This window comes from Podarcis erhardii, assembly GCF_964252035.2.
Source record: "Podarcis erhardii genome assembly, chromosome: 2".
Classification (NCBI taxonomy): Eukaryota; Metazoa; Chordata; class Lepidosauria; order Squamata; family Lacertidae; genus Podarcis; species Podarcis erhardii.
In genome coordinates this window covers 30132133-30157810 of record NC_138498.1, presented here as the reverse complement: position 1 = coordinate 30157810, position 25678 = coordinate 30132133, and the positions used below count along the sequence as shown (strand labels likewise).

The 25678-nt window shown below is 40.9% G+C and overlaps 1 protein-coding gene and 1 pseudogene across 3 annotated transcripts in view; one reads left to right on the top strand and one right to left on the bottom strand.

Annotated features, from left to right (window-relative positions):
- RPTOR (regulatory associated protein of MTOR complex 1) overlaps nucleotides 1-25678 on the top strand; it is a 328366-nt gene that overhangs the window by 171649 nt on the left and 131039 nt on the right. For both annotated transcript variants that reach the window (XM_081849519.1, XM_081849518.1), the window contains exons 8-9: nucleotides 9821-9921; nucleotides 10511-10655. In XM_081849519.1, coding sequence (XP_081705645.1) covers nucleotides 9821-9921; nucleotides 10511-10655 — 246 coding nt within the window. The remainder of the gene's footprint in view (nucleotides 1-9820; nucleotides 9922-10510; nucleotides 10656-25678) is intronic.
- On the bottom strand, nucleotides 5070-5723 carry LOC309334423 (cytochrome c pseudogene; annotated as a pseudogene). Its single transcript has one exon. The product of its transcript is annotated as a cytochrome c pseudogene (transcript).

The following is a 25678-nucleotide window of genomic DNA, read 5'->3' as shown; positions in this document are numbered from 1 at the left end:
GGTTAAGTACCTCTAGCATTGTCCAACTGTTATAGTTTTATACATACAACAGCAAATGAAGCCGGGGCAATTGTGGTGTCCAGATAAAGGAAAGAAAGGTATTTTTGGTTGATGTCAGATGCTTCTACAATTATTAGTGTGAGTCATCCAAAGTTGCTAGGTTTTCAAAGAGGATCTTTTGTCTGTGACACCTGGCACAAGCTGTTCAGTGACCCTGACATTTCCATAGTTGCAACCTCTGAATGGTCTGCAATGAACTTGAGCTCTGTAGAGAGGACTGCCAGGAATACTTGCTAAAAAACAGAAGTGAAGCAGCATAATTAAAGTGTACCTTATGGCTTGAGTCAATCTGGCCTCTTTCTCCTCGTTCCATGGCCAATGCATTTTACTTGGTCTTCTGTGTCAGAAACCTTCCTGTGAATGACAAGGTAATATCTAGGGAAACAAAATCAATTCCCTTTCCTTTCCCAATCGTCATATACTTGACTAGGATGTTCTCTTTGGCTTTTCTGAATGGCTGAACTTCAAAAGCATAAGGGGGGCAGTCTGATGTTGCTTTGCAGAGGTAATTACTGTAAATCACATTTTTCAAAAAATACAAGCTCGTACAGAACTGTGACTTAAGGCTAATTCATTTTTTTAGCAGGAGCAGAAATAAGAACTTCTCATAGACATTCTCATGGTGAGAAATCAAATTAGATTACTTTTACGTTTCTCTTCTGAAGGCTGAAGTATGTCAGAATATGGCATAGATTCCAGTTGTAATTTGCTGTCAGCCTTAGACATGTAACTGTATCATGCTGTGTTTTAGAAGCAGCCATATTATTTTGCAAAACAACAACACAAAAACTTGATTATATATCTGTATCTGTATATCTGTATCTATATATATCACACACCTTTATATGTTCAGGAATGGCTCGTATATCCAAAAGCATAGAACTGGGAAACACAAAATCAAAAGCAGAGAACATGCTAATGTCTTTGTTATCTTTTTTAACACGCCCAGTTTAAGCATGCCCAGTTCCTTTAAAAAATGTTGAAGAATCTCATGCTGTTGCTCAAAAACATCTATATTGTATTGCTTTCGTAGAATGAAGCCTTTGCTACAGATTAATTAAGTGCAATGGTTATGTTTACATTTTCATTGTGATTTTTCCCCCCACATATTAGTGTCTAGGCAATACAAGCTGGACACCCTAAGATGTAGGAGAGAGGGAGCTATTACGTAGATGCTGCTGGTCTAGCATGTATAAGGCAGTGGTATAACATAGAAGAAAATTGCAGAAGACAAATGGATAAGAAGGTTAGGAAAACAGTTTATGTAGAAGAATCCTGTGTAGTAAATGTTTGCTTAGGAATCTGGGATCAATATAAACAATGATCCCGCCCCCCATCTCTGCATTTAGTATCTTTATTGGCAAATGAGCATTTCACTTTAAAAGGGCAACAGGGAAGTTTTAAGATATGGAAGAAAATGAGATGGGAAAAATATACAGACTATTGAGAAAGTAAAGGACAAATTGAAGATATAGACTGTCTGGGAGCTAGGAGATCTGGAAAAATAAGATCATTAAGACTCTAAGCCATATGGAACATGTGAAGCGGCTTTTTCACAACCCTTTTATAATATACCGGTGTATGGCGATATGTAGGTAGAAATGTGTTTGACTGTGTATGTGTGAAAGATTGTGGAAAATCTTATTTTTTTAAGGTTTAGCTGTTGAATGTATATTAAGTTAAACAAAATTAAAAAGAGATGGAAGAAAGGGCAGAGGAGGAAACAAACAAATGTATCTAAAGATGGGGGAAGTGAAACAAAAGGACCCTACCCATAGAGATTATAATTTGTTGTCATAAAAACAAAAAAACTAGGGAAATCAAGATAGTGAAAATGGAGCTTTAACTATACAGACCTTTGTCGGCAAGATGATGTCTCTGCTTTTTAAGATGCTGTCTAGGTTTGCCGTCGCTTTTCTCCCAAGAAGCAGGTGTCTTTTATTTTTGTGACTGCTGTCACCATCTGCAGTGATCATGGAGCCCAAGAGCCAAGATCCCAGCCCCTTCATATGAACCACAATCTATATGTAGCTAGCCTTCTTGATTTACTGACTGTGGATGTGAATGACTTCTGAATGAGATTAAGTAAGACAATGCTGCATTCCCTTTGAGGTTGTTTAAAGTGTATTATGTGATACTGTATAGTCATTGAAATCACTTTAACTGATTTTACTGAAATTTCAGTGGATGGTTGACTTTTCTTGGGTGTTGCATTTTATAATTATTTTAAAGTGGGTTTTTCCGCGGGTGGCGCTGTGGTCTAAACAACTGAGCCTAGGGCTTGCCGTTCGGAAGGTCAGAGGTTCAAATCCCCGCAATGGGGTGAGCTCCCGTTGCTTGGTCCCAGCTCCTGCCCAACCTAGCAGTTCAAAAGCACGTCAAAAGTAGTAGTAGAAGAAGAAGAGTTTGGATTTGATATCCCGCTTTATCACTACCCGAAGGAGTCTCAAAGCAGCTAACATTCTCCTTTCCCTTCCTCCCCCACAACAAACACTCTGTAAGACTCTGTGGGGCTGAGAGACTTCAAAGAAGTGTGACTAGCCCAAGGTCACCCAGCAGCTGCATGTGGAGGAGTGGAGATGCGAACCTGGTTCCCCAGATTATGAGTCTACCACTCTTAACCACTACACCACACTGGCTCTCAGTACAAGTAGATAAATAGGTACCGCTCCGGCGGGAAAGTAAACGCCGTTTCTGTGCGCTGCTCTGGTTTTGCCAGGCTTAGTCATGCTGGCCCTATGACCTGGAAAAACTCTCTGCGGACAAATGTCGGCTTTCTCAGCCAGTAAAGCAAGATGAGCGCTGCAACCTCAGAGTCGTTCGCGACTGGACTTAACTGTCAGGGGTCCTTTACCTTTACCTTTTACTCATTTTAAATGTTTGCTTTCATAATCTTGTGTTCTCTCCCCCCAAATTTTTTCTTGGCCCTGAACTGGAGGAACCATATTGCTTGCCAAACTGAAAGGGAGGGTGTTATAATTGTTGGAGAAAGGAACATTGTTCTTTGGCTTTTAAGAGAGTTTTGCAAACAAATGAGATTTTGCTGAAATTAAACTCTAAGAACATCTTTGTGCGATGTTTAATTGGTCCATTCGGAGGATGGTTCCACTGATTACAGTGCTATAATAGTACAAGACCAACCTATAAAGAGATTTATTTCTGACAGCGAAGTGCTTGACTGTGCCACTTTAAGCTGCAAAGCGCCAGGATAGCCTCCCATCTGCCTTTTTATTGCATTCCAAAAAGAGCCATTGTAGTGCATATTATTGTAATGAGGTAAATTTACATTGTTATCTCTGCATTCACACATTAACCGAACTGAATGCATGTTTCACATGCTTTTAGCCCTGCTAATCTCTGAGATTTTCTCAACAGAGAAAACAGTATCCAGAAAGATGCCATGCTGTGTTAGCTCTGAGCCAGGTCACAAGCATTTGATATAAAAGCATGGAGCAGGTTCTGAATGAGTTTGCTTTTTGCTTTCCCACCCCCCAATTCCATGAGAAGCAGGTTAGTGACATGAAGTATTTGGGGGAACGCAGGAGAGAGTGGACAGGATCATTAAGGCAGTGTAAACGTACACATCAACCGTTCTCTGTAACAGAGGTGGATTCCCTGCACTTGAACCATCTGGGTGCATCCATTTAAAGAACAACCCCACAGCAAAATCTGGTGTATATTATTGCAGCAATAGCCCTGATGTCATTCCATTTGATAGTCAGAAGCTTGTTGTTGTGGAACAAGACTTTTGCAAGCAACAGTTTCAGTTCTAGTGGAGTTGCACAGCAAAAGTAGTCTGTAGCTAATCCATGCAAACTCTAGGCTGTCTCGTTTCAATTTATGGGTTGCTGAAAATGGCTTGAGCAGCTCCCTTCATGCATAAAAATAATAATAATGTGTTTAGGATGTGAGGGTGATCTGGATGCGACATCTCAGACCACTGATCATCAGAATTGATTCAGCTAGGCTAGGCTGGTGTCCCTTTCCCCTCTCACGGCTCATTCCGTGTGTGTCCCTCCTGAAACTGCAGGCTTGTTGGAAGGATTATTTGGTCAAGGTTAAAGGATAGCTGCTCTCTTCTGCTACAACCTAAAAAAAAAAAAAAAGTGAAGGAAGGTTGGAAGTTTCATTCAGTGGCTGCTCCCCCCAGCATGAGCTTAGAGCTTGGACAGGAGCTTGTTTTAGCTCTATGTCTATACATTAATATATATTTAAAATCTTTCTGTTAATGCGGTTTAATAAAAGTTCCATTTCTTCCTACAGCTTACTGGGATAGGGCATTATAAAATCAGTGCCTCTGTTCAGCAAAGCTTAACCTTGCTCCTGCCCAAAATGGCAAAACAGTGAAGGGAGGGGTGAACAATTTTAATGACTGACAGTGGCCTGTTTGTCCAAAAAATGTGTAGAGGTTTTTAAAGCACAGGTTTTTATTTTGTCCCCTTGAGTGGATGGAACCTGTTCTACCAGTAAAGGAGGTTGTTCATTCTGTTGCATGTGCACTTTTTGATATACAGTAGTGATTTGCAGAGAATGCACAGTCTATTAAGCATTTAATGAACACTATCTCATGATATAGCCTTTCTAATCTCCAGCAAACTAATTGCAGAATCATTGGATGCTTTATCAACTACTAAACTTACTTTGAGCTACTGTCAGTTCTGCTTCACTGACGAAAGGGTCACTGGGTAAACATTTCACTGTTTGCAGGGATTTGAATTGATTTCTTACCCCAACTGCTCAAGCTTGTGAGTCTGTGCTAGTGCCGTTTCCGCCAAGCCTCAAGGGATGTGAACAGTGTGGGCTAGAGATTGTTACTTGGGAAGCTGCCAAGTTAGGAATTGATTAGTGTCACTTTGTTCTCTCTTTCTTTAAGAACATGAAATGGAGACCCATGGTAATTTTGCAGAGGTAAGGGGAGTCACTCTGGAAGTTTACTGGGAAGAGGAGAGGAGTCTCTAGACTGCATTACACCTTGCTTCTCTCTCTCTCTCTTTTTTTTACAGGGGTTGTTTTAATTACATGATCAGGAAATGCTACCGTCACCCTGACTGTACTTATTCAAGCCTGATTGCACAATTCTATAAATTATAATATAAGAATAAGTACATATGTTAAGAACCACCCATGATCAAAAGTTCTCTGGCTGACGAGAAGGCTTTTTGAAGTTGTTACAATATAAAGCATGTAAAAATAGAAAGTTTAAAAACCAATCTCATCAGAGCGTCATTTCCATTTGTATGGTGAAATAAATAAGGCAGCAGAAGGCATTAGTTAGAAGAGGCCTCCTTAAGGTATGCTATTAAATCTGCCCTCTCCCCCTTCTTCTTAATGCCAGCAAATATCATCTTGGTTCCTGGAATATACTTCTTGAGGTTTTCCAAGTAAACCATCAGTGTATCTTCTCCCCAGGTTATACCTTTGCTTCTGTTGGCTTCTGTGTAAGAGAAACCTTCGGCCTGACCAGTCTTTCAGCCAAAAAGACCATGCAGGTTAGGGCCAGTCTTGTGCTTGCCTCCCTTCTCAACTGTGTGGAACTGCGAACACTTCAGAACAAAGATCTTCTTGCCCTTCTCAACGTCTCCCATGGTCACTGCACGCAAAGTAGAGGAAGGGATGCAAAGCCGCGGCCGCTGCACGTTCTCATGTCAAGAGTTCCGCAGACTGAGCCCTACACCTTGCTTCTCTGACTCTTTAGAAGAGTCATGTGCCACAGGCAAGCAGGGTGGCCCAAGATATTTGCTTTCCAAGGAAGAGCAGCAAATGGCACCAACCTCCTCAAGGACCCCAAAGTACATAACACTTAAAAGCTGGCCAATATCTTTTGGCACCTGAGGCAGAAAATTCCAAGACTGTTTCCTCCTCTCCCTTGCAGTAAAAGTGCAATGAAGGTAAATGAAATAGTCCATCAATTTGTTCCCCATTCCTAATATCCAAAACCAGCTGCTTAAGACAATAGTCTCACTCAACCTAATGGTAGGGCAGTTCCTAAAGCTGAAAATAATTCCACAAAGAAAAGTATCGGGTCAGTTGACTCCCCCCGCCACTTTCACAACCATATTTTTAGTCAAGTAGTATAGAGCTGGTTATTTAAAACTTTAAATACTCCACCTTTCGGATCAAGCACGTACACTTGCTCCTGCAGTAAAATTAAATATAACGTGGTAAAACACAACTAAGGGAGGAATTCAACATCGCACGGTTACAGTAGTTCCATCTTTGCAAGCACTTCTGCTTGCCAGACACAACAATCTCCCCTCTCTTCCCCCAGCTTGTTCTGGAGTTTCTTCCAACTTCCCAGAGCTGATCTGAGAGGGTGTGGGGTGGAGGGGGGGGTAGGAAGCCCCATTTTGCTAGTTTCCACTGGCACAACTATTCAGTCCAATTCAGCCTTAAAACAGCAGAAATATAGTAGTACATTGGAACCTCAGTTCCCAAAAGCCTCCATGGTCATATGTTTCAGTTCGTGAATGCCAAAAACCCGGAAGTAAATGCTTCCATTTTCTAATGTTTTTCGGAACCTGAACGTGCAACACAGCTTCCGCTGAGTGCAAGAAGCTCTTGCAACCAACAGGAAGCCATACCTCGGTTTTCAAACGTTTTGGAAGCCGAACGGGCTTCCGGAATGGATTTCGTTCGAGAACTGAGGTACCAATGTAACAATAATTCATATGGATTGTATTCGATTGTTTCTCTACTCATGGAAGACTCTTGGTTTCAGCAGAAGCCTCAAGGAAGGATGGTGATTTTCACAACAAACCCCACAAAATCCTACTCTCTCCTGCTGCACCGTATGTCACTTCCATGTTCTTCCCTAGAGTTCCCCAAATTCCTGGAACAGATGTGGCCCTGGGAGCACAGCAGTCTGTAGAGGGAAAGGGGAATCAACAAAAATCACTGCTCTGCCCACCTTCTGTCCATGGAAACTGCCACTGAATTGAAGAGCATTCAGTGTGTGAAGGGATATAATTGAATAGAACACTATTGGTTATATCCAATGAAACCATCCCATTAGCGCAAGAACTTCCACTTGCGCAATGGAATGTCCGTACACTTTTCTCTCCCCACACCCACCCAAATATGCTCCGGAGGGTGGGGAGAACCCCCAGAACAGATGTCAGTATGCAGGCAAAAGAGAACGACGGGAAGTTCCACTGTGCAAGCAGAAGTCCTTGTGTTAACAAGATTATTTTGTGGATACAACCTTATCCAAGAACCAGCCAATACCAGCTGAAACTAAGTCTCATATGGGTGTATCTTCACCATCATCCTAAAACATACTGCTCTTGAAAGCTAAGCCTAATTTAAGTGCTCATCATGTTTGCTAATCATTTGTTTTGGCTTGTGTTTGGACACCAGATCTACAGTGTTAGTGTTCCAGAAGCCCTGAAGTGTTTAAGGGTTTCTTCGAGAAAAAGGAGCATTTTATATTAATCTTTGAAAGGAAAATGGGAATTTTCTGTAGAATTTGCTTTGCATCTGAAACTTGGGGAGGGGAGAGAACTGCTTGTCTTAATGAATCTAATATTTTTTAATGAATACAGTCTCCCTCATAAGATGTCCCTGAAGGTTATATGTATTTTAAAACTTTACACATTAGTGAAGGACTTAATGTTCCAGCTATATTAGTGCTTTCTAAGAGTGCTGATATCTACGATATTGAAATCCCTTAGCTGTACCTATGCCACCTTTTGAGAAATTACAGGTGCAATATGAGAAATTAAATGTTAGTTGATTGGTCAGTTACCTACCCAGAAAAATGCTGTTATATAATCTGAATAACAGAGATGGGTAGTTTAGGAATGTGCTACAATATTCCTATCTGATCCCACCTGACACTATTTTTTAACATGCAGTTCTGCATCTGTAATTGCAAGGCATAGCAATTTGTATCTATCTAAAAATTTGATATGACCTCTAAAATACAGGTGAGAGTACATTGGATAGCAAACTGTGTCACTTACTATTCTAATCCACACTCAACCATGAAGCTCAGTATGTGACTGTAAGCCAATCTCTGTCAACCTAACCTATTTTACAGAATATATTGTGAGGATAAACTTGGAGTGGGTAAGAATTTATGTATGCCACTCTGAGCTTCTTGAAGGATGGGATTAAAATGCAATACAGTAAATGAAATATTAAATAACTGGGGGCATTTTTTTAATTCCCTGGAGCTAATTCATTAGAACAACTTCCAATTGATTTCAGTGGAGCTTCCTTCAATGTAATTTTGGTTATGCATCAAATGATGTTCACAACTGGCTGCCATATTGCACAGAAAACTTCCTTCCTTCCTTCCTTCCTTCCTTCCTTCCTTCCTTCCTTCCTTCCTTCCTTCCTTCGATCTGATCTGCAATTCTAGGATGGCTTACATCATAAATGAATACAGCAGTAAAACAAAATTCATTCCTATACCTTAAATAAAACTAAAACTCATTAAAATAATTCTTACTAGTTGTACTACTACTACAAATATTTACAGTTGGCCACCTTAGCAAACATTAGCAGTCCCAACTGCATTCATTAGATTTGCCTACTGGATTGTTTTTAATATCAGGGGAAATCATCACTGACCTTTAATGGAATATTTGAGTAAGGACATAGAACACTAGATAACATGAAGTTAGACCAAAGATTTGATCTTCACAAGATTTGATCTTCACATTTGTTCTGCTTTGCTTTATTTTCATAAGAATAATTTGTGCAACTTTTCCTTAGGACCTTTCTTATGAAATTTTATTTCACAGGAAGATACTATGCTGCTTCATCCAGTAACTTTATAGTTGGATTATTGGAGGGATGGTTATAGTCAACTGTGCCATTTCATTTAGATGTTTAGTTATGCATTGTGATTTGTTAAATTTCCCCACATTTTCTAAGCTGCTCATTTTCAAAAACTTTCACTGGTTTATTCGTCAATCCAGTCAGTGATTTAGTGTGTAGTTCATCCTTACTGAATAATTAAGGGTTGGGGTTGGAAATCAGATCATAAAAGTATTCCCCACTTGCTTATTAGCATTTATTCTGAAGTATCCAGGAGATTTTGCTTCCAGTAATTTTATGTTCTTTAACATAGTTCAAAATTCAAGCCTTTTTAGTTCACTGTTTGAACTGTGAGATGGCAAGAAGCCATGGGAGATGGGAACAGGGAGATGAACGACCATGTGAAAGAAAATATTCAGGGATCAACTAAGGCTGCGTTCCTAACCACACTTACCTGAGAGTAAGCCCCATTGAACGGTCTGTCTTACAAGCCCATGGAGAGGCAGGGGGCAGACGGGTGCACTTGCCCCAAGGCCTCAAAGGGCTAAGCTAGCTAGAGATCCATGCCAGAGACCTGACAGACTTATGCAGTCATGCCAAGAACACCCTGTGCCTCCCAGCCTACTGAGGACTTAATGGACAAAACACCCATGGCTGTCCTTATGCACCGCAAGGCTTTGATAGTAAAATATGGACCTCTGTTACTGCGTATTAGCGTGTAGTGTCAGATCAGATCAGGCAGTGGTGCCACGGCAGAGCGTCTCATGGTCAAGACTCCCGCCGCAGGTGTCAGACAAGCTCTGCGTGTGCCTGCTTACTTAAATATAACTTACTTCTGAGCAAACATAGTTAGGATTGTAGCCTAAGTCCAAAAAATGTACATTTTACATTTAGAACATAAGGATAAAAAATAGCTTCCTTTTGCAGCACTTTTGTGGGCATTGGAATAGATTAGCATGTTTCTGTTTTAATGATAATATTTTGTTATTCCTTGCAGAATTCCTGGGAGGCTCAATGACAGAAGAACGCCTCTGGGAGAATTGAATTGGATCTTTACAGCCATCACAGATACAATTGCATGGAACGTCCTACCCAGAGGTAAAGCTATGGCACATACGCTACAGAATTACTGGCAATATATATAGCTTGATCATAATAGAAGAGAGCAGGAGTATGAAATGAAGCACTAATGAGGGGAAATAGGAAGCAATGAGAAATGAGATACAAAAAAAGGGAGAACATTTTGAACGGATAAAGTAGGATCTTACCAAACTTCATTTCCTTGCCATGTCAAGTGTCTTTGCGTTTGTGTGCTTTGCCTCCCCCTTTTTTTTGCTTGTGGTATGCTATAGTTCTGCCCTTTACAGCTGTTCTCATTTTGGAGGCTTTAGGATATTACATGGCAGGTACCAGAATGACGTTCAGTGGATATTATTTCCACTATTAAAACTATGCAAACAAAAAATAAATGTTGACTCCTAAGTGTAAAGTCCCAGTTGAAGGCTCATCCAGTATCTATTAGTGTGTTTTAAACCTAAATATACAACAGCAGGCCTAACTATTGCGATAATGATTCTTGCCAGAGGACATGGATTTATTCAGGTGTCCCATTTCCTCCCCCTCCCCATGCTTTTTATTACTTTCCAGCTCTTTATAGGTGCCATCCATCTTTCTGTCTTTCTTGCAGATCTTTTCCAAAAGCTCTTCAGGCAGGATCTACTGGTGGCAAGCCTCTTTCGAAACTTTTTATTGGCAGAAAGGATAATGAGGTCTTACAATTGCACACCTGTCAGCAGCCCTCGTCTACCTCCGACTTACATGCATGCCATGTGGTAAGTTGCTACCTGAAATTTCCCTCATGCTGTAAAGGTTTTACACAGATGCTTAGCAGAAATTTTAGGTGCTGTTGTCACAAAATGTTGTTGCCTGAATCCTTTTAATGCTTTTTGTGATTAATACATGGATCAAGTATGAAAGAAGATGTGGGAACCTACTACCCATCTCCAAATGTCTTCTTTCCTAGATATGTTAGATCATATTATTAGATATGTGCCTTATTTTCCTGGTACAGATGCTCCATTTTATTGGGACTGAGATCCTGTTTTTCTATTGTATCAGCTACTGTTGTCCTTGTGTTTTGGTTCTGGATGTAGTTCTAAGAAAGGCCTCAGAGACATAACTGTCACTTTACTCCCTCACCTTCCAATTAAACAGAATTATTGTCGCATCACATTTTGCTAGGTCTAAAAGTTAGGCATTCCTTAACTAGAGCAATTGCTCATGTCCAGTTGATAGATGATGGGTTGTATCCAATGTAACAATCCGTTAACAATTTGTCAGTGCAAGGATTTCCACTTACACTATGAAATGTTGTCATTTTCCCTCCCCCGCTCACCTAAATTTGTTCTAAGGTTTTCTGCAAACCCTCTGGAGCAGATTCAGGTGTTCGTGGGGTGCATAGAGAAGGAAAGAAGGTCCCATTGCACAAGTAGAAATCCTTGCCTGATGGGACATGGTCATTGAATATTACCCCTTATTTTGATAAAAGAATCACCAAAGCTTAAGCCAGTGGTGAGAATCCTGTTAGCTGCTGGGCTCCCAAATCCCATTGGCCTTCCTTAAGCATAGCCAGTAGCCATGTCTGAGTCCTGGTAATGGAATATGCTTTTAGACATGTGCAAAGGGTTTTCCCCTCTCTGTAGTTTTCTGGAATAAGAGGTGAGCAGAGGACATGAACTCTAGGAACTCTTGAACCCTGGCATCCTTCATTTCAGAAATAAAATATTGGGAGCAAATGTACACAAATAATGGATAAATCCATTCTTTCATTCATTCATTTTATTTGTATGCTGCTTTTCTACAAAAAAAGAAGAAGTTATGCCTGAAAGCAGCTTACAACAAAGAAACGGGGATGCATTTCAAACAAACACTGCAAAAACTGTTTCATAATGACATAGCAAAGCAATAACATAACACAAAAGAGCAATAGCAAATAAAATAACATATCAAAGAAAACCACCTTCCAATACTATAACTATAACAAGATTGCTTAACATGCAGCACCCAGTAGCAAAAATAACAAGGGAGCTTCGCAGTTTCAGCTTAGTCCTAGAAACACCCCTCCCATGATGTTGCTGTGAGTCCCTCTCCTGCTGCCACTTGCAAGGCTTCCAAGGGCAAAGAGTGGGGTAGCTGGAAACCTCCCATGATACTGCTTTAAAATAGTTCAAAAATGGCCCAGAGCATCTGGCTTTGTGATGCTTCTAAAACAGTCTCATGTGGGCATAAAGCAATGCAGAGTTGTCCACAGCATTCGTTTCCTGTCATCCTGCTCCTTTTTAATATGATGGATCAGAATGTAAATGGCACAGTTATTATCAAGAGTCTCTTAAATTAATTTCTATTAGCAAACACTCAGTAAATGAAAGTGTGGGGGTGATTAGATAGAGCAATTATCTTTCTGATTCCCAAGCCTCTCTAATTACAGCCATAGAAATGCAATGCTTGGACAAACCATACAACCTAGGAAAGTCCAGGCAACATGGTTGCAGTAAAATAAACTTCCCAGCTCTGTCATATGCGAAAAGGTTTCTGGGCAATAAATAACACTATTCAAGGACATGCTGTTTACTTTGATTTCCAAAGAGGATTTTGATAGAATCTCTCTGACGCAGTTGTGGAGGTGAATGACAAAATTAGTGCAATATAAGCCCTGTGATGAAAAGCAGGAGGCATATCATGTGAGGCTTGATTTAATGGGGAGGGGGGGAATATAATGAGGAATTGGTCCAGGAAAGGCTATGGTGAGGGTCCTTAATTAATCATTTTCAGAAGGCAGCAGACAGAGAGAAATGAAAGTAAACATTAACAGAAAGCAGAGTTATTTTAATAATGAGAATGAAGGCATAAAAACTTTAAATTCCGGAGAAGGTGATAGTTACTATGAGTTAGTTGGCCCTTTGCCTGAGGAGCAGGGTTGGGAACCTGTTGAACAACAGCTCCCATCGTTTCTGTCCATTGGCTGTGCTTACTGTGGCTGGTAGGAGTTGGCACCCAGCAACTTTGGATGGCCACAGATTCCTCATCTCTGCTGTCAAGTAGCAGTCATATGATGCACATTGACATGGGATCTGTTTCTGTATGCCACCGGGCGGGAAGCACATGTAAATGCTTTGGATACTCAGCCTTATATAACCAGCATGCTTAAGTCTAATTAATGTATTAAAGTAAGCTGCCCCCCTCACCTTGGAAGGAAGTCCTCTTTATACTGAAAACAAAATACCTGCAATGAAAGAAATGTGATGCTGACATTTGAGCCCTGTTTAGGGAAGTTTTTAATGTTTGATGTTTTATTCTGTTTTTGATCTGTTGGGAGCCACCCAGAGTGGCTGGGGAAACCCAGCTGGATGGGCAGGGTATAACTAAAAAAAATTATTATTGTTGTTGTTGTTGTTGTTGTTACTACTACTATTACTATTACTATTACTATTATCATTATTAATTATCCCTTCCTGTAATTTGGAAGGAAAATATAGCCAATCCACTTTAAATTCTTTAATTGCAATGGTTCAGCAGCCAGCAATTTTTAAAGGAAACTTGCACAGTATTTATTCTTTTATTTCATTCTTTGGAGCCTTTAACTCAAGCCTTTACTACTCAGAAGTAAGTCCTGCTGAGTTCAATAGGACTTACTCGTTGGTATGTGCCTGATAATTATCACAGTTTCTACTATTATTATTATTATTATTATTATTATTATTACTATAGTCATAATGCTTCTTATAATTCCTCAAATGATCTATTACTCTCTGAGGAGATCTACTTAATCTTGAATGAAAACCAGATAAATACACAGACAGTTTTACTATTTGGAGAGACTATCTCTTCTCCATCCTCTTTCAAACTGCTTTTTATACCCTTTATGAACAAATGTGTTGGGGGGGGGTGTACGCAAACGCACGTGGGGGTGGGGGTGACAAACTGGGTCTTTGCTCTGCGTGATAGAAAGCCTAGTTTTGACCCTGCTTAAGGTTATAGTATACCCAAAATAATATATTATTCAATGTACAATAATTGGAACACGGTTGGTTACCTGCAGTGAATAAATGCTAACTTTGCAGTGTTACCTGCCTTCCCCAACCTGGCACACTCCAGATGTTTCTGGACTACAAATTCCATCATCCCAGATGATTAGCCATGAAGTTGGACTCCACAGCATCTGGGATTGCGGTGTGTTGGGGATGGCTGCACTCAATGTTGCCTTAACTGTTTGGGCTGCCTTTTCCAGCAGGGAGAGGGAGAAATTAAGTTCTCTCACTTCTACCTCCTTCCTTATCCCCACATTGGGAAAATATTAAACCTTATTTTTCTTTTGCTGAGTAACAAACCCAGCATAAACAAAAAACAACCAACAGCAGCCCAAATCATGCTTGTTCAGCCCACTGCATTTTGAATGCTTAGGAGCACTGCAGGTATGTGGCTAGTTCTCTCATGAGAAATGGTTATTCTCTGCTACAGTATAAATGGGTAATTTGGTCTGACAGTTATGTTTACAACACATTAATCTGCTTTCCTTGGGGATCTGATGTAAAGATATTCTATTCTTCCTATTGCCCCCTTGCTCTTTCATGTGTGTTTATATATACAATCTTTTATAAAATAAAATATATTTGTAGATTGGAGGGTGGTTATCCCAGCATGCCTTCTTGAGTGAACTATTGTTTTCTGTCTTTGCTCTAGAGCAGGATCAGTAACACATGACCTCAGAATCATATCAGTCCTGTCAATATATTTTCCCTAGCCCACGCTGCTATTATCTGGCAATACAGTTGCAGATGAGGCATCATTTTTAGCAGCCCAGTGCTGCCTGCAGAGTCCATATGTCACCCTATCTCTGTTCTAGATTATATTCTTTTCACCTGTTTGACATCTTTCTGGTGCAGTGTTTTATAAGATCATACGGCTCTTTCTTGTATACACAAATTGCCACATCTCTTGGTAGTGCATGCCAAACCACTAATTCTGCCTCTGATGGTGTGCCTCTATTTTAACTGCATTGTCTGTTATAAGCATGCACATCTCTACATTGCTGGAAGTGTATATTAGTGTGGGTCATGTAAGCTTTGCATTTCAAATGCGGTGAAACCAAATGCAACATCATCCTTTTGCTAATGCTGAGGAAATATGACATTGCAATTAAGCCTTGGAAAAAAATGTAGTTTATCTTTTGTTTGTTTTCAGTCTTGAGGGACCAGCATCCCTTCCCATTGAAATGGGTGGCTAATGCTCCATCACAGATACTTGTTTTGCTTTCGTCTTTTTTGCTCTTCATTCAGCGAGTGATTCATTCATTAAAAATTTAAATGATGGGCATACCTACCCATCATCTGACTTATTTCAGGGTAGTATTACAAAATGGGCTTTTCACGATACAGGTGGCACATGTTTGTTTTGCATTTGGTAGGTGCATATTTTTCATATGTTTTCACTCAGGCTCTTTTCCAGGTATATCACATTTGCCCACTATCCAGATTGCAGCATTTTTTTGCTAGAGTAGGATTCTTCCTGCAGAGAGTTGTGCTTGCTATATAAAATGACATGGCTGTGCTGGCAGAAGGGCTCTTTGAACTTTGAATGTAGTTTAACAACTCAGCTCCACTGTGTTCCCACAACATGGGAGATTGCAAAAGGCATTGTTTCTTGGGAAGCTGCCTGAAACATACTGCAGAATGAATACACATGGGGCTTGTATAATGTCATTTTTACTGCTCTGGTGTCTTGATTTTAAATTGGATGGGGGACTGAGATTCCTGCACTGCAAGAACTTGGACTGGATGAGCCTTGGGGTCCCTTCCAACTTTACGATTCTATTATTCTATGATCCTCACCAGGACCACCAACTTCTTTCTAGCTCCTGTTTGCTCCTCCAATGCCACCTGCCTGAGTTCCAGAGCTGTGTTAGATGCTGTTTAGTAGCTTTTGTGAAAAGGAAAACATAGCACAGTTGACAGCCTATTGTGACAGTCTGCTGTTCAGCTGTGAGGGTGCTAGAGGGATGTACATATGCTGTGAATGTTTTTCCACTTGACTTGAGCATCTCTTTATCTCATGAATAATAATAGCAGCCCCCTTATAGAAGTTTGATGGAAGCCGTTTCACCCTATTGTTTTTGTATATCAATATGTGCCTAAAGGGGATTATCTCCTTTCTGCTCACTCACAATGCAGAAGGGATTTCTCTCTCCACTTTCAGTACAAATCACTTGAGATTACCTTTGATGGCTTTACTTCACCTTACTTCTCAGTCCCTATTTAATAGCATGTATCCTGCCGGGAATCTTAGTTTTTGTGATTCCTTCACCATTTATAATCTTAAAACATCCTGTTCCCTAAAGCTGTTTGTTTGGGTCTGAATTGAGGAAATGATTTTCTTCCCTAGTACAAACTCAGGATTGCCAAATTGATGATTGCATCACTACCGTTGTAAAGAGTCACTGTGCTTACCTTGTATGCACTCTGTATGTAATTGAATTGTCAATACCTGTGTTTTTGCATTGCATTTCTCATTGCTTACAACACCCCCACCTCCACTTAGTATATTTATATCTTCAACTGAGGGTTACGCTTTATGAACAAAAGTCATCGTAAAATTTGTTAATCTTTAAGCCTATTGTTGTCTTTCTAGGCTAATGTGGCTGGAAATTCCTAAAATTGCCCTCTACTGCTCCTTAACCATTCTGTTTGCCCAAATCTGTGTGGTTAGCCACCCTTCCTGCCCAAGGGTTTTTCTGCAGGGCATGTAACAACATAGTGGCAAGGTCCAAGCAGTAGGTTAAGTTTGTGGGCTGCTTGCACACTGCTGTCATGCAGGGCAGCAGCACTGTGTTTACATTGGATGCGTCGGCTGGAGGATCACTTTCCTTACTGTCTCTGTGTGAGCTGCTGGTCTCTTGGGCTCTGGAGCAATTTCCAGAGGGGTAGCTACGTTAATCTGTTTTGACAAAAGTGACAGAGTCTTTTGGCACTTTTAAATAATAAGGTTATTAGGCATTAGCTTTTGTAGACTACAGTTTACTTCATATGCATGAAGTGTTGTCCTGAATTACAGAAGTGTGTGGGTGGATGGATGGACTGATGGATGGGTGGATAGATGTGGGTGTGTAAGCAGTGAGGTTTCAGGGAAATGAAATGCAGAAGTGCAGATGGTGATCATTACCGTATTAATGGTGGCTATTCTCAATACAATGCTGGAGCAGGCTTCCTAAGCTACTGCTTAGGGAGGCATGACTGTAGAGTAAAAAAGTTGTTTAGTTATTATCAAAAACTTTTCATTGGAGCATTCCAGTTTTTTAGCAGACATGCTGCTCCATGGCTGGTAGAGGATACATAATAAAAAGAAAAGCAGGTGCCTGAGAGATAGAAATGCTAGTAAAAACCTCCCTGTAGAGACATGCTGGCTGCTCCCTGCACCTTGGGAAAGCTCCCATCTCCCTCCCACCTTTTCTCAGAAAGGGTGGTAAGAAAAGTGGCATTGGAATAGCTCCTACAGCTGTGAGAGCTCCTCCCAATGAAAACACAAATTCCGATTCAGCTCCAAATGAGCTCTGCCCCTGTACAGCAGCTGCTTGAATTAGGGGGAAAAGCTGCTCCTCAAGAAGCTGTGTCAGATCAAGATGGCCTCAGCAGCATGATCTTAGCTGACCTTAACCTCCCGTGGTGGGCAGACACAGGAAAAGCCAAAGGGAAACTACCTGTGTGTATAGTTTAGTTGCTGTTAAGATTAAAATGATGTTCTATGGGACACTGCTCCCTTATTATCTGCCTGTGATCCTCACCTGCCCAGTAGACTGTGGGCCTCTGAGCACAATCAAAGTGAACAGAGCTGCATGATTTAAAAGCTGCTGCCACCACTTCCCCCAAAAGGACTCTCTCATCCCAACCTGCGCCACCAAGGGGCAAGGCCTACTGCAACAGCAAGAAGAAATGCATGAGCCATGGAAACATCTGATTTCATGTTTATTTCTTTAGCTAACAAACTATAGGTAGCAGAGCATTCTTTTTTTCTTTTCTTGATGTAGGAGCTAGATGGTTTGGAAGGGGCCATAGCTCAGTTGCAGAGCATCTGCTTTGGATGCAGAGGGCCTCAGGTTCAATCCTCAGTATCTCCCAAGTAGGCTGTGCATGTCCCTGGCCCTGCAACCCTAGAGAGTAGCTGCCGGTTGGTGTAGGCAACCCTGAACTGGATGGAACAGTGGTCTGACTCAGTATAGGGTGGTGTCTCATGTTCTTGTGATTTCCGGTAAGTCAACACAAAGACAGCATATACATCAATTAATTAAGTGATGACAAACCTAGACAGCATCTTAAAAAGCAGAGAACATCACCTTGCCTACAAAGGTTCATATAGTTAAAGCTATGGTTTTCTCAGTAGTGATGTATGGAAGTGACAGCTGGACCATAAAGAAGGCTGATTGCCACAGAATTGATGCTTTTGAATTCTGGTACTGGAGGAGATTCTTGAGAGTCCCATGGACTGCAATAAGATCAAACCTGTCCATTCTTAAGGAAATCAGCCCTGAGTGCTCACTGGAAGGACAGATCCTGAAGCTGAGGCTCCAATACTTTGGCCACCTCATGAGAAGAGAAGACTCCCTGGAAAAGACCCTGATGTTGGGAAAGATGGAGGGCACAAGGAGAAGGGGACAACAGAGGACGAGATGGTTGGACAGTGTTCTCGAAGCTACCAGCATGAGTTTGACCAAACTGCGGGAGGCAGTGGAAGAAAGGAGTGCCTGGCGGGCTCTGGTCCATGGGGTCACGAAGAGTCGGACACGACTAAACAGCAAAAACACCTAAAAATAGCAGGTGGTTTCCCAGAGATAATTCCAAACTCACTGCCTGAACCCGTTTCACATAGTTTTTAATTCCACCATCATAAACCTGAACAGAGATTTTCAGGGTTGTAAGTGTGTGCACATGCCCACAACATGATTTGCACTTATCATACCAGTATGTAATTGACCAGTTCAGGGCGGGGGGGCGGGGAACCAAATAGGACAGAGCACAGATTGATTGCTGCAGAAACAACAAACATGGTAAGAACTTGTCCAGTGTACTCAGTACAGCCTGAAATGCTCGAATTCTTTACAAAATCTATCATGCAATAAAATTAAAAAATTCCTTCCAGTAGCACCTTAAAGACCAACTGAGTTAGTTCTAGGTATGAGCTTTCGTGTGCATGCACACGAAAGCTCATACCTAGAACTAACTCAGTTGGTCTTTAAGGTGCTACTGGAAGGAATTTTTTTAATTTTTTTATTTTGTTTTGACCATGGCAGACCAACACGGCTACCTATCTGTAACTGTATCATGCAATAAGACAGACTAGTGACAATGCTCTCAGAATATAGGTGCATTGCATTCACATTCCTGTAGCATGAACCTATTCCAGTATTCAGAAGGAAACTTAGTAGAAAACATCGGGGTAAGAAATAAGTAATTTTTTGCCAAAACATTGAGTCGGACTAAAAGCATTTTCAGAAAACTAAAGCAAAGCCACACGGTATCTGCCAAAATTCGATGTGAAAGAGGGAGGACCAAAGTGAGCCTTTTTAACCATGCTTCATTTTTGAGAACATAGTAGTGTAGGTTTACAATCCGGAACAATTTACAGCCAGCATAATAAAGTGGTCTTTAAGGAAATCTAGAAGTTCTCTGCCTTCCTTTTCTTACTTATAAAGTCAAGCATTGCTGTACCTCAAGAGACTTAAACTAGAGGCAAGTTGGAGGAGATTGGGATAAATTATTCAGAAGTATATTATACTTTTGCTGTATAGAGTGAAGGAAGATGGAATTTCAGTAGGGGAAATAAACACTTTATATTTTAAAGTAAAACATTGCTGCCATTTTCTCCAGGGGATGAGTGGGGAGTTAATGACAAGAATCACAGAGGCCTTTCCATACTTTCATTTTTGATGTGAAGTCATGGGGGAATCATTCTGTCTGCCTTCTAAAATACCAGTGTTCCTTCAGAGTAATACCCTGTATTTCACATTTTCATTCACAGTGCCTTATTTGGCTGCTTAATAAGTGCAAACAGATTCCCTAGGGCTCTACTAATTTTTTGGCAACAGAAAAACCAGGCCAAAGGGGTAGGTTTCAGGAAGGAAGTTTAAGCCCCACCAAAAAATATTCCATAGGTTTTTGGGTGTCCTTTTTGGAGCTTATTCCTTCAGCAATCTGCAGTTTCTGTACCATCTTTAATGAGTTTCCCCCCGAAGTGATCATCAGTTAGTCAGATACCATATAATCAGTACAGTGACATCAAGTTGTCATGTGGCTAGTCAGATATGGTACAACACAATGAAGTCAAATTCACAATCAGGGACTTCACTCTGAACTGGCTTCCTTATGATGTGATGTACCAGTCAAATTTTCTATGTGCTGACACAGTGAAGAGAGTGTTTCCTACCCTCAATCTAAATAGGTGAACATTTTCACCCTAATCACAGCCTCTCCCCTGAAAAATCCCCTCTCCTCCACAAAATATTCCCTTACCTCTTTGGTGCAGCCCTAGATTTTTGTGCTTTCCTTTTGGTGTTTCCCTTAGTGTCTTCGTTCTTTGGATAATGAGGTTTTGATTTATATATTGTTTAGTGCCGGAATAAAAAAAAGTCTATCATTGCACGAGGCTGAGGTCCTAACAGGATTTTGTGGTTTTAGTGCTTTACGTGTGAATTGGGCTCTCTGCCCCATCCACGAAAGGGTATACAAATTTGCATATACTACTTTACATGTATAGATGGAAATTTTAGAAATTATTGTTGTTGTTGACATCCATCTGTCTTGGGAGACAATGGAGGAATTTGCCTTTGGGAATGAAGTCGAACTGTTGGAAGTTTATAACACTTGCTGTGGCTGTAGAGACCAATACAGGAGCGACATGTATTGTTGCAGCTGGGGCAGATGAACGCGTCCGGTTGTGCTGATGCAGATGTACCATTGAGTTTCGTCTCTTTGCACTCCTCCCAGCAGTCATTCCTCCTCTGGTCACTACTATGTATGCACAACCTGACTTTCCCCAGGCACTGTAGTTGTTTACAAAGGATTTCCACACAGCGGGGTTGATGTTACCAGCCTTCATGTCACATTTGTAAATGTAGAGTTGTAACATAGAGTTGGTCTGCCAACAAGCCTGGTGCCTGAAGCCAGCTTCTGACACAGGAAAAGTGCACTGCTGGAACCTTGTCGGGAGAGATCATCACAGACCACAGCAAGCAGATGCAGCAAAGGGCAGAGCACTATCAAGAACTGTACGTGACGGGAAACGTAGTCTCTCACACAGCAAACTCCAGCATTGCGACCTTCTACAAGAACCAAGGCAACCACCATGACTGTAACAACTACCATGGAATCTCCTTGCTGAGTACTGTGTAGTACTTTGCCTGTGTAGTTCTCAACAGATGACAATCACTCACTGACAGGGTCTGTCCCAAACCACAGTGCGGCTTTAAAGCTCAGAGGTCAACAGTGGACATGATTTTCTCACTGCACCAGCTGCAGGAGAAATGCTGAGAGCAGAGGCGCCTGTTGAGCGCTGCCTTCATAGACCTGATGAAGGCCTTTGACTTCACCAGCCAAAAAGGACTCTTCACACTGCTCCAGAAAACAGGATGTCCCCCTAAGCTTCGCAAGATGTTTGTGTCCTTCCACAAGAACATGTGTGGCACCGCCCAAGGCTCATCCTCAGAAGCCTTCCCTATAAACAGTATGATACAGGGCTGTGTTCTTCTCCCAACCCTCTTTGGGAGGGTTCCCTGTTGCTCTCATATGTCTTCAGCTTGGCTGAAAACAGGTGTGTACAGTACTTCCATTCAAGGTGTGATGGGGGCAGATTAATCTGGTATGTCTACTGTCAAGATAAAAAATTGTCCAGTAGCACTGGAATATTTATTTATTTATTTATTTATTTATTTATTTATTTATTTATTATTTTTTGACTGCATCAGACCAACACGGCTACCTACCTGAATCAAGATAGATGTGATGATGGGCCCTTATCTGGTAATTTAAATAACAGTGCAAGGCATCTCACCATATTAGGAAGGATTATGACCTTTGCTTTGATATGTAGAAGGCAGGGATAGGGAACTGTTGAAGTTGTCCCCATAATTGTATTTCTATACTAGAAAGGCTGAGTCTCTTAAATTTCTGCTTGCCACACAGCTGTTAAAGGCAAAGGAGCCCTGCTCTTCCCCAGTGTAACCCTAGTGCTTGCAAAGAACTGTAGTTTCATAGGTTGGTTGTAAACTAGCTATATTACTGTACATTTTTCATCCGTTGATCTTACATTTAAGATGTATATCTTACCAAAGTTCAAATGCCCGTGCTTGAATAAATTCAGTTCTGAATTATTGAAAAGCAGATAGTATATTCTAAGAGCATATGTTGTGGTTATTTATTTATACCACATAATAACTACAGCAGTGTTATCAGTGCAGGTCAAATAGTCGCCCTTTTCTCTTTTGAGCAAAACATATTTAAGCCTTTGACATGCATTATACCCACTCGAATGCTTGTGTCAAAGGAAAAAGTCCTCCTGTTCCCCGCCATGGGAATCACACCCTTTCTCTCCCCCCACCATGTTCCTGCTACAGGTAACTTAACAGCCTCCAAAATTGAATTTCCCTCTTTAAAAAATAATTTTTTAAAAATGGCATGAGTCTGGATACTACATTGCATGGTTCTCATACACTGCTCTTTCTCCTCATCACAACCTCCAATATGCAATACAAAGTACCGTATTTACTCAAATGTAATGTACACCTTTTTTGGCCAAACAACGCCGTGAAAATTGAGGCGCGTGATAGATTTTATGGCACATTAGATTCATGAGAATACGGTAATACTGAGCTACTGTTCAGGACTGGTGTAACTTATACTTCATCACCCACAATGCCCTTACATATATGCATATGCTAATTATGGACTTCATTTGCATCAGCGCGCCTGAAATTAAACCCGTGTTAGAAGAACGTCTTTGGTGCCAACTTTTTTGTGTGGGCGTGCTACTTCCCAATATTTCTCAGTTGTTGCTTTTCTGGGCAGCAACCGTTTCTCTACCATGGAAGACCAAAATGATTCAGAATGTCCCTTCTCCAAAGACTGGGTGCCAGTGACTCTGCGCTGCATCACATTTGTCCTTCAGAACAAGACTATGAGGCAGCAGCAAAGACTGAAGCATGAAATCCATGTTGGATACCCAAAACTTGTTGATGGACTCTCCGACGCTTTTATGCTTTCTATTTGTTGGCAAGGTATTTTAAAATAAGGTTGACTATGATTCACAACTGCAGGTATTTATTTAGGAAACTTACAATTAAAAAATTTGTCTAGCATTCCTTATTTCTCAGGCAGTAGAAGTTAGCCTGCAAAATAATTCTACAGATCCAAACATCATCTGGCATGAGGGGAAGCTCCATTAGTGCACAGATGACTTGCAATCTCTTCCCTCCTCTGTCTGAACTGCCTGTGCCACACTGTACAGTGCTCTGAAGAATTGCATATCCCTCCACAGTGATTTTATGTCTCTCTCTCTCTCTCTCTCTCTCTCTCTCTCTCTCTCTCTCTCTCTGTCTGTCTGTGTGTGTGTGAGAGAGAGAGAGAGCACTCTTCTGCTAATGTATACAAGATTTTGTATCCATGCAAGTGTTATGTAATAGACTAATCTAATAAAATATTATGTATTGTCACGGTCTTGCTCTTACGAAATCCTTCTGAAGTGGAACCCCTGCCTTTATCTTCTCCTCCTCCGTTAATAGAACGGTGGCTTTCCTTCCTGGCTCCTGTTTTGCCATCATTTAATTTACCTTTCACTTTTACCTTTGGGTGGAATTTGAATAGCTCTGTTCCCCTGCTCTCTTTTTATGAGTGTTTACAGTGCTTTTTCTTGGGCTGTGGCCCATTTTACTTTTGTATTTGTATAAGTATTTAACATTTGTTCTCTAAACACTAACACAGATGAAATATTAGCAAGCCGTGCCCGGCTTGCAGTGCTTTCCCCCTCCCCAACAAAGCAGGAGAAAATGTTCTTGAGGGTAGGTAGCACTGTAAGAAAATGGATTGAACAGCGCCTGTGGAGCAATTCAGGTTAATCACCGACTTGTTATATTGCTAAAGGCAGTCATATTACATTCTGATAATGGTGATTATGCTTTTCGGAAAGGATGAATAATATTGACTGATATGACCACATTGATTTTTAATGATGTGTTTGTAGAAGTAGGAAAAGAGATTTGGGCTTAATCTGCTGAAATCTCTTTTCAAATACCATTGAGTTTCTCTCTGATAAACGTTTCTTTTAAAGCGTTCCAAGATTTGACCTTGTAGGAATGGCTGCTTCTTTTCTCTTTTCTTTTTAGAAGACTTTGTGGTTTTTACCTGAAATGCCTTTGAAGAGTTAAGCATCTTAGCAACATCTGCCTCTGTCGGCTAATGACCTACACTGGTGTCTCCTGCAATTTGCAAGTAGCACAAATCAAGACTGTAAATGTGTCTCTTCCCATGACCCTCCTTCACCTCTAAGCAATAAAGTGTAGATAAATAGCATTCATCCCAAAGCCCTTGGTGTTATTGGCTCTCACAAACTATTGAGATATTATTCTCTTTTGCAAGTTTTTGTCCCTCCTTGTTTTCTGGCCTGAAAGTTGGGTAATATTATTAGTCCTTCGACAGAAGTTTAAAAATATTAATGTAGTAGTAAAGCCTCCCAAGATTTGCAGGCAAGTTTTATTCACAACCCCCATTTGGGACTCAGTGTGTCCAAGCCAGAAGACCAGTGGAAGCCCGATCTCTGGAACTGAGTTTTTGTTTTATCATCCAGGTTCCTACTGCTGTCCTATTTTCCAACCAGAGAACCAAAGGCTATAACAAGAGCTATCAGAGTGGCTTGAATAAAGTGTCCGTTCCCTTCCCAGATTGTATGAGAGGGATTCCCTGGTTCTTTAGCTTAAGGATATGCTATGATTAAATTTTGCAGGCAGGAGCTGAACAAAGCCAAGCCAACATTGAGCATTGGAGAGCAGATTCATTTTGCCTTTAGTAGCTGGGCCTCCTCTATAGTCCTAGCTCATGGTCAGTAAAACAAGCACCCAGAAAGTAACAGCACTGCTGGGTGTTTTTGATTTACTCTGTTGCTCTAGGGAAGGAGCCAGATCTTTTTCAGGGTCATCAGTCAGCTCAGAGGTAGTAACAGCTGCTTCAGTTTCAATTCTATGAGTCTCTTGGTGGAACCTTTGGGGAGCCAGTTGTCACCACAAATTATTTTTCTATATATCTGCAGAGTGGGAACCATCCATAAAAGCATGAGCCAAGCCTCTGTTAAATGTTTTCACATCAAGTCAGCACTGCAGGCAGAGTTCAGAAATAGGATATAGATTTAATTGTAATAATTGACTTTATCTCTTGTCACAATCTGGAATAAATATCTCCCACAACTGTTCTCTATAACCATTTTGCCTGCATCCTGGGCGTTTATTGAGCACGCGGGAGCCATTTATTGCTTTTGCTTTGAAGCTGTTTTGATTATCCCCTGATTACCTCATAATTATATAGGCAGCCTATTGTGAAGGTCATTACTGAAGAAGCCATGGGGATGAGGAGGTGAGGGAGCAAATGAGACAAAGTGTATGCTGTGAATCAGTAGAGAAGAAATTGTGTGTTTTGCAAGCTGTTCCTTTATTTTGTGTGTAGTTTTTGTTTTCTGTCTGCAGCCTGAATCCTGTTACTTGGCTGCTTTGCAGTAGCTAGTCTCTTGGGTGGAACACAGTTGATTAAGATTTAATGGAGGTATTCAAACA